This window comes from Myotis lucifugus, unplaced genomic scaffold (assembly GCF_000147115.1).
Source record: "Myotis lucifugus unplaced genomic scaffold, Myoluc2.0 scaffold_160, whole genome shotgun sequence".
Classification (NCBI taxonomy): Eukaryota; Metazoa; Chordata; class Mammalia; order Chiroptera; family Vespertilionidae; genus Myotis; species Myotis lucifugus.
The window spans coordinates 50,521-68,697 of NW_005871208.1; the positions used below are offsets into that span (position 1 = coordinate 50,521).

The following is an 18,177-nucleotide window of genomic DNA, read 5'->3' on the forward strand; positions in this document are numbered from 1 at the left end:
TATGTTGCAGGTTGATTTTAATGAACAAAAATCTGTATAAAAACATTTAAACTTTATCAAATGCTTTAAAAACACACACATCCAAATCCAGTACATAATCTTTGAACATTATCTTTTTTCAACTCAACACATGTGTAAAGGGATTTCTGAATAAAACTTTACATGTGAAAAAAAAGGACCTATAGTCTTACACATGTAAACACACAATCATTCTTTAAGAAAGAACAAAAATATGTGGGAAGAATGTGAATGGAATCAGAAGGAATTTCTTATAAAGCTTAAATAAAGGAACATTACAGGAGTAAAAGAACTTCTTATACCAAGAGAAAATGCAGAGGGGAAAGAAAAAGGAGGGGTGAGTTTATCTCGTTAATAAATAGTTTGAGAAGGTCATTCAAGAACAGTGAATTTTGGGAATTACAGAAAATCCCTAGTTTTCACCACCTCAAATTCTGTGATCTGATTAACTGATGGTGTTTACAAAGCACTTATGTTTTTACTTTCTGTAGATTTTGATTTGTTCATTAGGTGTGGTTTGTCCCTTTCAGTGGTTAAATACTCAGTTCTCACTCAGTGTTATGTCCTATTCACCAGAAGAGCCACAGTGAGAAATGATGACAAGCACAGGGTACTGCAAGGGTGGCCATAATGAGTGGCAATTTTTAAGGACCAGACTGCCTGGTTTTGGATCTCAGCATCACACTGCCTGCTAGCTGCCCGTTACTCAGCAAGCTACTTAGCCACTACAGTCTCCATTTCCTCATCTTCAATTAGGGATCATTATTACCTCTTCATACAGGATTATTAAGAGGATTTAAACAAGATAATCCATTAGAAGAATTTTCACACGGCCTGGCACAAATAAATGCCCCATAAGTGTTAGCTAAAATTAATATTAGTCATAATATTACAGGGGAACCAAAAGAAAAATTCTCTTTGATGAGGTTTTCAGGGGCCGACTGTGGTAAAAGCCAGTTTATGTTTGATGCAAAAGAGATTGAGGCTCTAGTCTTATGAATATAGATGTTCACTTTTTTATATTAGAAAAAAATTACACAAGAGCTCCATATCACAAAATTTAAGATCTTTCCGTTAAACATCACACAATTATCATCATCATTATGTCCTACATACACCCCAAATGAAATGGAGCTTCTACTGATATTCAATAACAACAGAGTCCAGAAATTTTAACTAAGAAACAGCTGCAGAAATGCATGTTGGGCAGTAATCTGTGTATGCCACCAGAGCTGGGGCCCACACAGATGGCTGAGATGCTGCCTCCATGACCGGGACTCCCCCCACACAGTCAGGTTCCTGCAGACCTTCAAATCTCCATTTGCAACCCCCTCGAGAGAGGAGTTTCCAAGCGGTGAAGGAAGCAGCAGCCAGTGAGGATGGAATGCCCCACACCTACTTCAGTATAATATGATAGCTATCACTGGTTTCTGCTGTAAAAAAAGAAAAAAAAAAGAAAGAGAGAGTAATCTTTAGTCATCTTTAAGACACATGAGAAAGAAAAAAGTACAGTTAGGTTCTTTTGAGAAAAAAAAAAAACACACAGCAGAGCAAAGAGCAGCATACGTATTAATTGTCACAGAATACTTATAATAAATTTGCATTATAAAAACATGCCTCAATTTCCTCATTTGTCCATGAAAGGCGAAAGAGAATGGCAGAGAATCATCAGTTATACTTTGTCTATTCTGACAATGACAAAAAGCCATTCATACAAAGGTACACCTCTAATGTTATGTCACTTTCTCTGCCTCAAATATGGTGATTCATACCTTCCCTCTCTCCTCAAAGAAGTATGAAAAAAAAGCTCTTAAGCTCCTTAGAAAAAGGTATTTGTTTTACTATTTTATTACCTTTCATGGTGTCCAGAATAAAACAGGCTTCTTCCTGAAAATTCTGTATCATCTGAAAAAGAAGCAAGAAAATTTGCTGATTTTAAAAAACTTGGGTTTGTTGTATTTATTTTGCTTATGTGGCTTTTTATAATATTAGATTTAAGTGAAAAATAATCCTTTGCTTTGTTTTCTCCCATTTAGTTTCTAAGTTTTAAAAGCTAAGTCGTTTAAAATAGTGATCTTAACATTGGAGTATGCATTTTCCTGGGTTAACCCCAAGACTTTCCAAGGGGCACACGGACACTGAGAGGCCCATATGCGAGAACTGACCTCTAGTTCTCCAAATTCCCTATCTACTCTTTTCTAAAACTGCCTGAAAACCTCTTCAGTTTTCCTTTCCCACTTTTCCTCCTCAAACTCCCTTTGCCCATTTTATAAAATAAAGGCATGAGTTTCACCTTCCTGGAATCCTGCCAAAATGCATTGCCCTGGAGTATAAAAGCTTCCCGAATGCCCAAGTATAACTGCAACTGTAAACTCTAATGCCTTAGGGGGGTCACATGGTTACCAATTCTTTCTTTTCACCAGAATTGGAGTGACCTAATCACAAATTGTCAAGTGACAGATGATTCAAAATAATTTTTGACAACATTACTATGTAATTTTTGGCACATAACTCAGAAGTTAAAAAAAATAGAGCCATGTTGTCATAACAAAACCCCATCCACTGCTGTCAGTCAATAAACGTGAACCAGGTTCCACGATACTTACATATAGAGGAAAAAACAGATGGAACTGATGCTGAACTCTATTTCATTCTATAGGCAGTATTCATCTATAGATGAATTAACTGTGTGTGAGACATGGCTAGGGAATCAAACAACCCCATCCATCTCATTAATAGATGCATTTATAATAATTTTTTTCTTCATGTGTTTAATAATTACTCATCAAAACATGTAATACATTTATGTTGTTTTAATCAACTGTATAATTAATAGTGTTAATTCTATTCAGAAGAAATAATCTATCAATTTTACTGAAACAATTTTTTTTTTTCCAGAGAGAGGAAGAGAGAGGGAGAGAGATAGAAAATATCAATGATGAAAGAGAATCATTGATCGGCTGGGGATCCCCTACTGAGGATCAATCCCATAACCCAGGCATGTGCCCTGATAGGGTATTGAACAGTGACCCCCCCTGGGTCATGGGTCAATGCTCAACCACTGAGCCACACTGCCTGGGCCTAAAACAATTTTTTTGTTGAAGCAAATGTTTGTCTCAATTACATATGATAAAAAATTAATAAAAAATGTTCAAGAATAAAAATGTTATGGTAAGATAAAATTATATGGAGAAGTAAATAGAAATATGAATTCAAGGAAATTATATAAAAATTCTGTTAAAAAGTATATTCATGTATTTCTTTTAAACAGATGGTATTAAATCACTTGTATTTAGGTTACATGGAATATAGTTAGAACAGTGAAGGAACCATTTCAGAATTATTTTATTAAATTTTTTTTTCTAATCTTCACCTGAGGACATGCTTAGAGAGAAAGGGAGAGAGAGAAACAATGATTGGTTGCCTTCCAAACATGCTGTAACCCAGGTATGTGCCCTGACCGGGAATCAAACTGTCAACCTTTCCGTGTATAGGACATATCACTCAACCAACTGAGCCACTCCAGCCAGGCAACCATTTCATTTTTTAAATGTCATATAATATCCCCAGAAATAGCATCCTGTGCAACTTCATTTAAACTTAAAAGAACCCTGGCCCATGTTGCTCATGATTAGAGGGTCAGCCCTTGGACCAAAGGGTCTCGGGTTCAATTCCCAGTCAAGGGTACGTACCTTGGTTACAGGTTCGATCCCAGGCCCCGGTCAGGGTGTGTGTAGAAGGCAACCAATCAATGTTTATCAATGTTTCTCTGTTTCTCTCTCTCTCTCTCTTTCTCTCTCTCTCTCTGCTCTCTCTGCCCCTTCTCCCCTCCCTTCCACTCTCTCTAAAAGTCAATGGAAAAAATATCCTTAGGTGAGAATAAAAAATAAAAATAAATAAACTTAAGAGAAAAAATTTTAAGTCCCTAAAAATGTGCAAAGAGATACATATTTTTAAAAAATAATTTTAGGAGGTAAGCAAGCAAAAACATCTGGGAAACTCTGGTCTAGAAAACAGAGCACTCTGCCCCAACAGAACTGCTCTTGCTCCTGCTATATGCCCTGACAACTTCATTGTCATCTGGTGATTCAGCTGTACTGAAAATCTACCTCATCACTAATGAGCACATGGATCCCTGTTGGCCCCTGCTTGTAGATCTGGCTGATCTGGCAAGGGGAAATGCTGAAAAGCTGAGCAATTTTTTCTGTCAATTCAACAGCTGTCAGTTCTTCTAGGTAGATGGCATGGTACACTGCAAAAAGGAGAAAGCAATGGCAGTCAGTACAAAGTTTATCTGTTCTTAAACTTTATCTGTTCTTATCTGTGCCCTTGATTGGTAATCTGATCACTAGGAATGCTCAATTTCTGAAGGACTCAAAGTCAAATCCTGAGTCTTGACTCAACCACTTGCTTGTGGTTGAGAGTAAGTTACTTAAGATCCCTAAGTCTCATTTTCCTAACCTAAATGTGGGAGATAACAATAAAATCTACTGCAAAGAGGAGATACTAGTTGTAAAAATTCAAATGTGTAAAAAAGTGCCGAGAATAGTGTCTCGCATATATTAGGAACTCAAGCTATTACCATTACTTCTAGCAAATTGCTTCTAAATCTGCTATTTGATAAATTCCTATCACACATGCTTGTAAGTAATCTCTTTACCTTTTTTTCATATCTTTCCTGGCCTTGTCCCGAATGACCTACCGAAGAAAGTACCATTTGAGTCTCCATCCTCATGCTTCTGCTGCTGTTGCTGCTGCTGCTGCTGCTGTTGCTGCTGCTCCCTCAACTGCAAGGATTCCTGACAAACATAAATGGTTAGCCTTGGGCGCACCATCCTAGTGAGAGAGAAAAAAAAGCTGTTAGTCTTATATTTTTCACGGCAAGCACATTTTAAGGGACAACTTGTGTAGTTATGTTAATACTATAGAGCAATGGTTGAAAATTGGCAGCCCATGGGCCAATGCAGCTCATTTGCCCTGTTTTATTAGCTTCCGTGTGTGTGTGTGTGTGTGTGTGTGTGTGTGTGTGTGTGTGTATGTGTATGTGCGCACGTGCACACATTTAACTGAATTCCTTCCAACAGAAGGCACCATATAAACCTCTGAATTTGTGGCTTTTCAAAAATCAGATCTGGCAATCCAAAGCCCTCATTCCACAAGATAACAATCGGCTCTTCTCCTTGCATGGGGCATGCATTCTTCAGTACACCCCAGGCTTGACTGTCACTCATTTACATGTGGCCTCTGTAGCCACCTGAGTTAGCGACTTTTGATGACAGGTTAGAAATACAGATGTTCCTCAACATACGGTGGGGTTATGTCCCGATAAACCCATCATAAACTGAAAATATCATAAATAAAAAATGCATTTAATACACCTAATATACCGAAGATCATAGCTTAGCCTAGCCCCGTGGTCGGCAAACCGCGGCTCGCGAGCCACATGTGGCTCTTTGGCCCCTTGAGTGTGGCTCTTCCACAAAATACCACGTGTGGGCGCACATGTACAGTGCGATTGAAACTTTGTGGCACATGCGCAGAAGTTGGTATTTTGTGGAAGAGCCGGCATTTTGTGGAAGAGCCACACTCAAGGGGCCAAAGAGCCGCATGTGGCTCGCGAGCCACAGTTTGCCGAGCCTCAGTTTGCTGACCACTGGCCTAGCCTACCTTAAACATGATCAGAACACTTACATGAGCCTATAGTAGGGCAAAATTATCTCATTGCCACTGCTCAGCATTATAGTATTACTAGAGGCCCGGTGCACGAATTCATGCACAGGTGGTGGTGGTGGTGGTGGGGGGGTCCCTCGACCTGGCCGGATCGGTGCTGGCCAGGGGAAGGGACCGCGGGAGAAAGGGACCGTGGGAGAATGGCCAGCAGCCAGAGATTGGCTGTGGGAGCACACTGACCACCAGGGGGCAGCTCCTGTGTTGAGCATCTGCCCCTGGTGGTCAGTGTGTCATCATAGCGAGAGTTCAATTGGTCATTCGGTCGACTGGTCATAACGGTTGCTTAGGCTTTTATATATATAGATAGATACCACTTATCATTAGAGCTGGGAAAAGACCAAAATTCACAATTTGAAGTAAAGTTTCTACTGATTACATACCACTTTCACACCATCATAAAGTTGAACAATCATAAGTTGAGCCATCATAAGTCAGGAATCATCTATTTTCAAAATGTATGAGCCAGCCCTGGCCAGTGTGCTCAATGGTTAGAGTGTCAGCCTGTGCACTGAAGGGTCTCCGGTTCGATTCCCAGTCAAGGGCACATACCTGGATTGCAGGTGCATGTGCAGGAGGCAACCAGTCAATGTGTCTCTCTCACATTGATGTTTCTTTCTCTCTCTCTCTCTCTCTCTCCTCCCTCTCTGAAAAGCAATGGAAAAAAATATCCTCAGGTGAGGATTAAAAAAAATTTTTAAAAAACACACAAAAAACTAAGTAGCCTAAGCCTTCTTTCTGTTCTTACTTCTTTGGAGAGAGTGGAAGGGAGGGGGAGAGACAGAGAGCAAGAGAAACATGGATGTGAGAGAGACACATCATTTGGTTGCCTCCACATGTGAGCAACTGAGGTAGGTGCCAAAACCAGTTAGTGCTGTTCTTATTTCTTTGATAACCCTATTCAATTACTTCTTGATCTCATTACTTATTGCTCACTATTTCTTTTTTTAAAATTTTTTTTTCCATCACTGCTTCCTGTTTTTCAGTGCTCTTTAGATAATACATGTAAAAATTAAATATCCATTCCCCAAGTCATTTACTCCTGAATTTCACCTCTTTCCTTAAAATTTTTCAAGATTCTAGCCAACCTGATAACTCTTGTGATGTACAAACACAAATACTACACAATCTGTTTCATTATTTAGTCACTGATTTGGTTCTATGGCATTGACCTGTATGGTTTTTCCATTAATATTACTAGTACCTATTGGAAATTAGAAATCACAAATTGGGTCTATAAGTTACTCTCTGATTATAAATAATATTTGTAAGAAGACCACTTAAGCAATTCCTGTACAAACTTAAGAATGATCTATTCCTTAGCTAAAACTGAATTCAGAGCCTTAACATCTCTTGTTCCCTCTGCCTAGAAGGCTCTTCCCTCATAGTTTCGTTTTCTCATAACAGTTTAAATAATCCCTCCTTCCATCCAAGTACTAACCAGACCTGGCCTTGTTTAGCTTCCAAGATCAGGGTGGTGTGGCCGTAGATGGTAAATAATCCCTCCTCAGAAAGATCTTTCCTAACCAAATGCTGGGTACTCTATAGGTCACAACCTTGTTTTTGTTTGTTTTACTTCAAAGTACTATCACTAACCAAAATACTGTTTATATCTTTATCTCTTTCCATTAGAAAGTAGTCTCCATGTTTATTTTGCTCTCTAATATATCCCCAGAGCCCAATGGCTCATAATAGGGACAATGAGTATTTATTGAATGAAAAAAACTACCCGAAAATAAAAAATGGGATATCATGAGGAATTCCTTGAATCAAGTGTAAGAAAGGATATTTTTCATCTTTGTTTATCTGGTACATAGTTAGCATTCAAATAGAATGTTTTGACAAGATGGATTTAGCTGTGCAATGAAAACTGTGAAGAATCCCTGAATCCAAATCCATTTGAAATCCAACCTCACTGATATTTTAACACTAAACACTAATCACATACCGGCCTTTTAACGCATTAAAAAGTCGGATTCCATCTGCAGGGCCACAGATTTGGATCACATCATCTCTAGTTAGTTTCAATAAATCTGCCCCTGAAATAAATATAAGAAAATGGGTGATAGAGGCAAAGATTTTCTTTGTTAATAACTATTAAAATGGGCTCAGTTACAAGGACTCCTCATTACTACTATGTTATAATCCATAATCTTTTGCATGGTGTGTAAGGCCCTCCATGATCTGGCCCCTGCTCGTCTCCCACCTCAATTCCCACCCAATTACTTCTCCACTTAACCCTGTTTTAATCACAATGATGATGTCTAGTGAGAAGTTGCTCCTCTTGCCTGAATTAACCTTTCACTGTCTGACCAAGAGACTCCTCCTCATTCTTCATGCATCACACATGTTCCCTAACCCCTCTAAATGCCTAACTTTGTATCTACTACATCACAACTACTTGTTTACCCCCTTTTTTTGGGGGGGGTGGGAGGTATATTGATTTTTTGATACTAGATAATGATCAGGAAATATGTATGCCTTATCCATCTGTGTATTCCTACCATACCTGGTAACCGACGGTATTAAATAAAAGTGGAATGTGCAAATAAAATACAATATAGTGATATCAAGGGGACATTTCAGACTACCTCCAAATGTTCCTTGATAAAATACTATATGAAGTGTTGTAAAGAATAAATATTTTAAAATTACAGTGAGTTCAAACTAAGAGATCTTTCTTTTTAAGTATTTAACAGCACACACACACACACACACACACACACACATCCTCACACGGATACCAGAAAGCCCTAGAATATGAAAGAATATCCCATGCTGGAGAAAACAAAGGACAAGCAAATTTAACCTGAGAAGTTTGTAAAAAGCCTTGTGAATGTAGAAAACCGGTTTCGATGCAACCACTGCTGAGCTTCCTGAGGTGTGGTTGTTGGCAAGAGGTTCTGAAAGAGAGAAAGCAATTTTTTTTTGGTAACTAAATAGGTTGAATTTCAAAAAGGTAAATGTTCTTAGGTAACACATAGCCAAACACACCCACACTCAGATAGGTCTAGTTTGCTTGGAAGTTGTACATCAGTCTTCTTTCTCTAACCCTACAAGAAACCCTTGGAGTTCCATCCTTATCTTCCCCACCAGATTGTAAATTCCTTAAATACAAGGGTCCTACAGTACTTGTTTTGTATCTGCAGTCCCTAGCACAGTATCTGTTCATAGTCAAAATTCAATAAATGTTTGTTTAATGAATGAATGAATACTCCTTACCAGTTGGGCACTTCTATTGAACTGCATAGTCATCAAAGTATTATTAGACATTGCAAATAACTGACATTTAGCTTTAGACTTACATCTGTGACCGGCGGGGGCGGCTCTGGCTGGTGGTTTGGTGAACCATTTCTAAAGAAACATTTATAATGAAAGGATGAGTCCATGACACATACTAAGGTTCATCATCATTCTTCACTCTCATAGTAAGTCCTAAACTAGAGATTTAAAGAAATCTGTGCTTTTCTCATAAAAAACTCTTATTCTTGGACCCAATACTTCCATTATCTACTAATTCATTGTAAAGATTTTGGGGGGAGGCTTGAAGGGGGAGAAGCTATGACATTTGCAACATTTTATTATTATTGGAGAAATTGGAAAAAAATCAAGATTCCAATACGTTGGGACTTATTAGATAAATTAGGGCAGTGATGGCGAACCTTTTGAGCTTGGCGTGTCAGCATTTTGAAAAACCCTAACTTAACTCTGGTGCCGTGTCACATATAGAAATTTTTTTATATTTGCAACCATAGTAAAACAAAGACATATATTTTTGATATTTATTTTATATATTTAAATGCCATTTAACAAAGAAAAATCAACCAAAAAAATGAGTTCGCGTGTCACCTCTGACACACGTGCCATAGGTTCGCCATCACTGAATTAGGGCATAAACAGTATTTAATATAAATTTATTAGAATGTAAACTAAGTGTCAGAATATAAAAGTAATCAATATATTACTGCATCAAATATATAAATGTACAAACATACAGGGAAAATATTAGAATAAAATTTATGAGATGCAATGGGATCCCACACTTTTTATAGTAAAAAACAATAATTATTTTTAAAACAGCTTCAAAAATTAGTGTTATCTAAGGGCTAATCCAAGGGCTATTTCTACACTGTAGGTTTTTCCCTGTACTTCCTTTTGCTTTACAGACTGTCCCTCTTTCCTAATGTTTACTTTTTTTTATGAGTGGAAATTTGAGCCTAATAATGAAGTACATGACAAAAAGGGAAAAAAAACCTCTTAAATCCTATATAATAATTAAAATTGCTTATAAGTAGGCTGAATAATCCATGTGAATAAGAGATTTTTCTTTCCTAAAAGGTATTTTTTCTTTTCCACCCCCTTAACTGCAAAATTCAAATACAGTCTTCAAATTTAGTGAGTAACTTATCTCAAGGCCCTAGTTAATTCTTCTTTCTACAACTTCTACCTATTTTTATTCTTAATTGATGCATGTTGAATATTTAAGCCACCTTAATTAAGTATTTCAGAAATAGGTTGAACACAGAGCCCAAATAAATTAAAAACAAACATTACAACCAAGCAATATATTCACACATTTCATAGCCTATTTGAAATTTCAATATGGCCCATGTGGAATATGTGCTAATAGGGTGATAAGACACTCTTTAGCTATCATGTTCAACCTTCTTCCCTGATTAGCAAAGATTCATGATAATTAGGTGTTAGGATCATTCTTCATAAGTAACAAAACAGATATTAATGTTTGTACAACTGTGTTTCAATTCTGATGACCAGTCTCTGGTGAGAGTATGATCAGGAAGTGAAATAATCAAAAAAAGCAGTAATAGGGAGAAGTGAAAAGCCCAGAAAATCAGTCCCTGACTCACTAAAAACTGACTGTAAAAGTGATTTTCTAATGGGAGGAAAAAAGAAGATAAAGGGGTACGTAAAACTCTTTCAGTCTCTTACAAGCAACACCCTGGCAGATGATCAAAACTGTCTGACGCAATTTGAGCTTGCCATAGCAACGAAGTCTAACCTATCCCCGTGCACTCTCCTCTACGAGACAAGGCCTTACATAGACACAGACAGTGTTAAAAACAAATACCTTCCGTGCCTTTGAAGGTAATCCAAACCTCAGTTACTATGTAAGTCCATCAAAGACTGACCAAATAGAAGTACTGATTGATTTAGAAAGATCTTGTCTATAGAAAGATAATAAAAAACACACATTTAGGACAAAACACAAGCCAATTTCATTTCCCAGACTTACCCTTCCCCAAGGGAAAAACTGCTATGCGAACTGTTGAAGCCAGGGGATGGGGAATTATTGACATATGTGATTTCGGGCCATGGAGAACACTAAAACAAAAGAAAACTTAGATACTAAAAAGTATAATTGACCCTAGTGTTCGACCAAAACATGTTTACTTAAATGGCACATCTTGATTAGTAAAAGTAAATTTTAGTTCTTCAGAGTCCCCCATAACTAAGAGGTCAAATAAATTTTGAACAGGTGGAAAATAATTTTTAAAAACTGAGATATAACTGATACATAACATATTAGTTTTAGGTAAATCACAAGATAATGATTTGATATATGTAATTGATTGGATTTTTTCTTAAGAGTAAAAAGTATTGATTAAAATTGTCACCAAAAGAAATCTTTTTACCTCTGTAAGTATAGTGGTCTCATAGGAAGGTTGATATTTCTCCTTTTCATGAGGTGTTCGTTTCTCCATTTTCTCTCTATCTGTTTTTTGCTTTCTGTCTGCACCTTTGGGCTGAAATAGAAATACTTTGTTTTAAACTCACCCTTCACCCAACAATATTATTTCTAAAAACTTAAACAGTCACAAGTGAAACAAATATATATTCTAATGATATAAAGACAAAATGCATCATTGCAGATAAGTCTGAAAATAGGAAATTTAAATGTTTGAGGAAGTTAAAAAAGAATAGGAGATCTATAACTATGGACATGGAAAGATCTCTAAAACACACAGGTTAACTGAAAAAGCAAGCCTCAAAACAGTTCATACCATATAATCCCACTTATGTTTGAAAGAAAAGAAAATATGTGTATACCTATGAACATGTGTACTAAAAGCACAGAAGGGGACTAGAAGGATACATACACACTAAATTGTAACCGTGGTTACCTCTGGGGAGAGGTTGGAGAGTCAGGGTAAGACTGACAAAGGGGAACGTCAGTGTTGTGCTCGCAACACTTTTGTATTTAATGAATCTTCTTAAACGAGAACATATTTGTCCACGTGATAAAGACCAAAATAAGGAAAGAAGATCAAGTATGAATGTAACCAAAACTGTCAACTTTTCATAATTTTTGTGAGTTTTTAAAAGAGTTTATCACTTTAACAGGCTTTAAGAGCATTCAATGAAAATCCATGAGTTTTCATAGTTTAGTTTTTGAAAAAAAAACAAACAAGCTGGCTTTCTGACTTGGGACTAAATGTTACAACTGAAAGAGGAGGCAAGTAGTTCCAAGGCCACCACAACGCCCAGGAATACCTTGAAGACTTTGATCTGGCAGCTGGCTGAGTGCAAGTGCTCAGTATACTCCCCGTTCTCGTTCTCCTTGAAGGTATCGATTTGTACTCGGAACGGCACTCCCTTTTCTCCGCCATGTTTCCTCATGGTGAACTCTGTGCTGATACAGTGCACCTGAAGAGAAGACAATGTCCACCTTCCAGTACTGCTAAGCCAGACAAACCAGTCAACATCTTTGAGCAACTACTAATAGCAAACCTTTTCAAAAGCATTGTGAACAACTACAAAAAAAACTTTTACTCTTTTTATCTTGAAGAATTTATACTCTAATGATGGAAATGAGGAAAACTTAAATGATTTAGAAATGCAAACAAAATAGATCTAATGTTGCCCTACCCAGTTTGGCTCAGTGGATAAAGTGTCAGCCTGCGGACCAAAGGGTCCTGGGTTCAATTCCGGTCAAGGGCACATACCTTGGTTACAGGCTCCTCCCTGGCTGGGACCTGGTCAGGGCCCGTGCAGGAGGCAACCAATCGATGTGTTTCTCTCACATAGATGTTTCTCTCTGTCTTCCCTCTCTCTCCCACTCTCCCTAAAAATCAATGGAAAAATATCCTTGGGTGAGGATTAACAACAACAACAAAAATATATCTAATGCTAACAAAAGCTACTGTGAGGAATTAAATTAACTGCGTCAGAGAATATAGAGTTAACATAAAAGAAATTATTTCTGTTAGTAAAAGTTTCCTGGACTTTTAGATAGATTTTAGCAAGCGGAGGCACCATCTATGCTGGGAAAATAGTATATATGAAAGCTGGGAAAATAGTATATATAAAAGCTGGCTATAGGAGGAAAAAGGTTTGCCTGGCTTCTGCATAAAGTCTAAGACCTTGGTGAATCCGAACAGTGGAATTCTGACTGACCAAATACTAGCTTGGGTAAGTTATTAACTTCTCTAAGTATCAAGGACTAGTCTTACTCCACAGGATTATTGTTGAAAATCTTAAATAAAATTATGTATACAAAGTGTTAACATGGGGACCACTTAATCTATTAGCTATCATGATGACAAATAAGAATTTTCAAGGAATCTACCCAAAGGTGATAATCACATATGCAAATCAAATTTTAAGTATAAAGATGTTCAAAATAACCTTATGGATAATAGTGAAAAATTAGGACAATCTCAATGCTAAATAATCATTAGATAAGTTATGTTATATCCAGAATAAAATACAGGGTGGGGCAAAAGTAGGTTTACAGTTGTGACTAGGCAAAACACAGAGTGTATTCTTATATTATTTATTAATTGTTGTATTATTTTCCATAGGAACAGATGTAAACCTACTTTTGACCTACCTTGTATTATGTAGCCGTTAGTAAGCATTTGGGAGAGAAACAAATACATAAATTGGGGAAATCAGAAGAGCAATGAAGAAACTCCTCATTGCTTTCAGGAACATGCTGAGGAGTCTGTACTTGAGTCATCCTGGAGCCCTGGAAAGATTTCCAACTCAACATGTTTTATTCTTTAAGAAACAAATTTGTAGTAAGAGACGCTCTTCATAACTGGAACCCCATCTGCAATGCCTCACCTGAATAAACACAGATGTCCTCTTTGCAGGGTCCCACAGGAACTCCACTGTGTTTAGTTGGTTTGGATTAGCCCGAGGATCGATTATACCCACAGACATGGGGATATCTGAGAAACAAGTGGTATTCATTGAACAATTCTGAGTGCTACTGGGTTTAAGTAAGAAAGCACTGATTCTTATACAGGTATTGTTGGTCTCTAGTTACCAAGATTTTTATGTAAACCTCTTTTTGCCAGTGAAAGAGGTTTGAATAGAGCTAACATTAATCTAAATACTTTGCTTCTGAGTATCTTTTTTTTTTACTTTAAAACGTTTAATTCCACTTAAAAATAGATTTAGTCTACACACTAGCTCTAGTGTCATGAAAATTGTAACATAATCTGCTTCACTTACTTTCTGGATTAGTGTTACTGCCAGAAGTACACTAGGAGTATTGCTACAGAAGGATAAAGTAGAGTGTCTGAATAAAGGCATAAAGTATTGTATCACAGATAGAAGTGGGAAAGTCATCAAATAATCCTATAGCAGAGTGACATATCTTACACTCAAGAGGTAAGCAAAAATGAATGGGCTTTAGTAGAACTTTGCATTCCATTCCATATAGCACAAACTCAAATACCATTCCCTGGCTTCTATTAATATTCAAACTAAGTGATAAGGCCAGGCTAATATTATTATAACTGCGCTCTAACTATACTGTTTTAGTATCAATGATTTAAACAAGAAAGCGTTAAGTGGATCCTACTCCACAGTGTTAGTTGTGTTGGATTCATCTTAAAGCCAATTTTATTATATGGATATCTGTATGAGAACCAGTGTTTTCTCAGGTAAATCTAGTAGTACTCAGATTTAACTATGTTTACCAATAGGAGATAGTAACTAATAAGAGACCAAAGACACAGATGCTGGGATTCAAAGTATGTTTACAAAGAGAGCCTGTGCATGTTTGTAAAGATCTTTCCCTTTTGTGCCATGGTTTAAGAAAACCAAATTCTACTCTGTGGAGAAAGGTAGAAAAACTTGGACTGCAAACCAAGAGACATAGATTCGAATCCCAGGCCTCCTACTTTAGGTAAGACAAAGTACTAGGTCTCAGGTATTAGTAAAATAAAAGAACTTTGAGGAATTTAGGGGCAAAACCTGGCCCTTTTATACACTACTCAAAACAAAATATCAGACCTGGAATAGCCAAAACAATCTTGAAAAGTAACAAAATTGGAGGTCTCATACTTTTTTATTCCAAAACTTCCTACATGCCCTGGCTGGGTAGCTCAGTTGGTTAGAGCATCATCCCAATATGCCAAGACTGCAGATTTGATCCCCAATCAGGGCACATACAGGAATCAACCAATGAATGCATAAATAAGTGGAATAACAAATCAATGTTTCTCTCCCTTTCCTTTCCTCTATCCCTATAAAAATTAAAGAAAAAAAACAACAACTTACTATGAAGTTACAGTTATTAAAAACTAGAGGCCTGGTGCACGACATTCGTGCACTGGGGGGTGGGGGGTCCCCTCAGCCCAGCCTGCGCCCTTTAGCAGTCTGGGAGCCCTCGGAGGATGTCCGACTGATGGCTTAGGCCCACGTGGTGAGCAGGCCTAAGCTGCAGTCGGACATCCTTAGCACTGCTGCGGAGGACCGCTGCTGCACTCGCCAGCCGTCAGCAGGGCTTGTGGCTGAGTGGTGCTCCCCCTGTGGGAGCGCACTGACCACCAGGGGCAGCTCCTGCATTGAGCATCTGCCCCCTGGTGGTCATTGTGCATCATAGCAACCAGTTGTTCTGCCGTTCGATCAATTTGCATATTACCTTTTTATTATATAGGATGGTGTGAGCCCTAGCCAGTTTGACTCAGTGGATAGAGCACTGAAGCAGATTAAAGGGTCCTGGGTTCGATTCTGGACAAGGGCACGTTCCTGGGTTGTGGGCTCAATCCCTAGTCCTGGTTGGGGCGCATGAAAGTGGCAACCAAATGATGTGTCTCTTCACATCAATGTTTCTCTCTCTCTATGTCTCTCCCCCTCCCTTCTACTCTCTAAAAATCAATGGAAAAAATATCCTTGGGTGAGGATTAAACAAACAAACAAACAAAAACTGGTATAGTACAGGCATAAAGATGAATATATGGACAAATGGAACAGAATAGAGCGCTCAGAAACAAATCATCATATATATAGCAAAATGATTTTAGACAAGGGTGACAAGGCCATTCAATGGTAATGGGTAGTCTTTTCAACAAATGGTGTTGGAAAAACTGGAAATCCACACGCAAGGAATGAAGGTGGACTCTTACTTTACACCATCTATGAAAACTAACTTAAAAAATGGATCTACACTGCCCTGTCTGGGTAGGGCAATTGGTTAGAGCATCATCCCAATATACCCATGTTGCGAGTTTGATCCCTAGTCAGGGCACATACAAGAAAGCAGTCAATGAATGTATAAATAAGTGGAACAACAAATTGATGTTTCTCTTTCTCTCTCAAAATAAACAAACAAACAAACAAATAAATAAGAATTTCCTTCCTTAAAAAAAAAATATCTACACCTAAACCTAAAACTCTTAGGAAAAATTTCATGATACTGGACTTTCCAATGATTTCTTAGATATAACACCAAAAGCACAGAAAAACAAAAACAAAAAAGTTATAGACTATATAAAAATTTAAAACTTTTGTCCATTAAAGGACACTATCAACAGTGAAAAGACAACCTACACAGAATAGGAGAAAATACTGTAACTCATATATTTGATGTGGGTTTAACATCCAGAATATATACAGAACTCCTACAACTTAACAACAAAACAACCAGATTCAAAAATGGGCAAAGGATTTGAATACACATTTCTCCAAAGATATACAAATGGCCAATAAGTACATGAAAAGATACCCAACATCACTAATCATTAGAGAAATGTAAATCAAAATCACAATAAGATACCACTCCATATCTATTAGAATAGCTAGTATTAAAAAAATAGAAAATAAGTGTCGGTAAGGAGGTAGAGTAATTAGAACCCTTGTGCAATTCTGATAGGAACATAAAATGTACAGCCACTGTGGAAAACAGTATGGTGGTTCCTCAAAAATTTTAAAATAGAATTATCATATAATATAGCAATTCCACTTCTGAGTATACACCCAAAAGAATTGAAAGCAGACACTAAAGTAAGTATTTGCACACCCAGGTTCATAGTAGCATTATTCATTCACAATAGCCAAAAGGTGGAATCAACCCAAGCATCCACTGAGGAGTGAATGGATAAACAAAATGTGCTATCTACATACAATGGAATATTATCTATAATAATAAAGGCATAATATGCTAATTGGACTGAACGACCTTCCAGACAAAGCTGGGGCTGGAGGGAAGCCCGGTGCCTGCCAGTGGCCAGAGGGAAGCCCGGGTCCCGGGTGCCTGCCAGTGGCCAGAGGGAAGCCAGTGCCAGCAGCCGGGGGAAGGAAGGCCTATTCTTGCACGAATTTCGTGCATCGGGCCTCTAGAAGGTCATAAAAAGGAAGGAAATTCTGACACATCCTACTACATAAACTAACCTTGATGATTATGCTAAGTGTAATAAGCCAGTCACAAAAAGATAAATACTGGGTAATTTTATGTATTAAAAATAATTAAAATTTTATGTTATGTATATTTTACCACAACTAAATTAAAAAGAAATAAAAACAACATAAAATCATGCTGAAATAATGAATGTGATTGTTCTGGAACCGAAGTGTCTCCACTTTCTAACTTTTGGTATCATCATGATAGTAAGTTTTTATACTTAACTAGAGGCCCGGTGCACAAAACTTTGTGCACTCGGGGGGGTCCCTCAGCCCGGCCTATGCCCTCTTGCAGTCTGGGACCCCTCAGAGGTGTCTACCTGCTGGCTTAGGCCCGCTCCCTGGGGTATCGGGCCCAAGCTGGCAGTCAGATATCCCTCTGGCAGCCTGGCAGCCCTCAGGGGATGTCCACTTTCCAGCAGGGAGCAGACCTAAGCTGCAGTCGGACATCCTTAGTGCTGCTAAGGAGGTGGGAGAAGCTCCCGCCACCACCGCTGTGCTGGCAGCCATCAGCCTGGCTTGTGGCTGAGCAGGGCTCCCCCTGTGGGAGTGCACTGACCACCAGGGGACAGCTCCTGCATTAAGCGTCTGCCCCCTGGTGGTCAGTGTGTGTCATAGTGACCAGTCATTCCCAGTCGTTCTGCTCCTACGGTCAATTTGCATATTACCCTTTTATTATATAGGATAGAGGCCTGGTGCACGGGTGGGGGCCGGCTGGTTTGCCCTGAAGGGTGTCCCAGATCAGGGTGGGGGTCCGCTGGGGTGCCTGGCCAGCCT

General features: G+C 38.2%; 1 protein-coding gene and 1 non-coding gene across 6 annotated transcripts in view; one reads left to right on the forward strand and one right to left on the reverse strand.

Annotated features, from left to right (window-relative positions):
- Positions 1-18,177, reverse strand: part of TFCP2 (transcription factor CP2) — a 47,000-nt gene continuing 28,823 nt past the window's right edge. Inside the window, exons 5-15 of one of the 5 annotated variants that reach the window (XM_014461724.2) lie at positions 13,834-13,940; positions 12,259-12,411; positions 11,400-11,510; positions 11,000-11,088; positions 9,051-9,099; positions 8,555-8,648; positions 7,694-7,784; positions 4,733-4,854; positions 4,128-4,270; positions 1,872-1,923; positions 1-1,451 (exon numbers count right to left, since the gene is read on the reverse strand). In XM_014461724.2, the coding sequence (XP_014317210.1) occupies positions 1,414-1,451; positions 1,872-1,923; positions 4,128-4,270; positions 4,733-4,854; positions 7,694-7,784; positions 8,555-8,648; positions 9,051-9,099; positions 11,000-11,088; positions 11,400-11,510; positions 12,259-12,411; positions 13,834-13,940 (1,049 nt within the window). In that variant the 3' untranslated portion in view covers positions 1-1,413. Of the gene's footprint in view, positions 1,452-1,871; positions 1,924-4,127; positions 4,271-4,678; positions 4,855-7,693; positions 7,785-8,554; positions 8,649-9,050; positions 9,100-10,999; positions 11,089-11,399; positions 11,511-12,258; positions 12,412-13,833; positions 13,941-18,177 lie in introns of those variants that run through there. The other 4 variants (XM_006095653.3, XM_006095652.3, XM_023759693.1 and 1 more) reach the window with 4 other exon arrangements.
- Positions 10,696-10,819, forward strand: LOC111827411. The gene has a single exon (XR_002830965.1). It is a non-coding gene; the product is annotated as a small nucleolar RNA SNORA28 (small nucleolar RNA).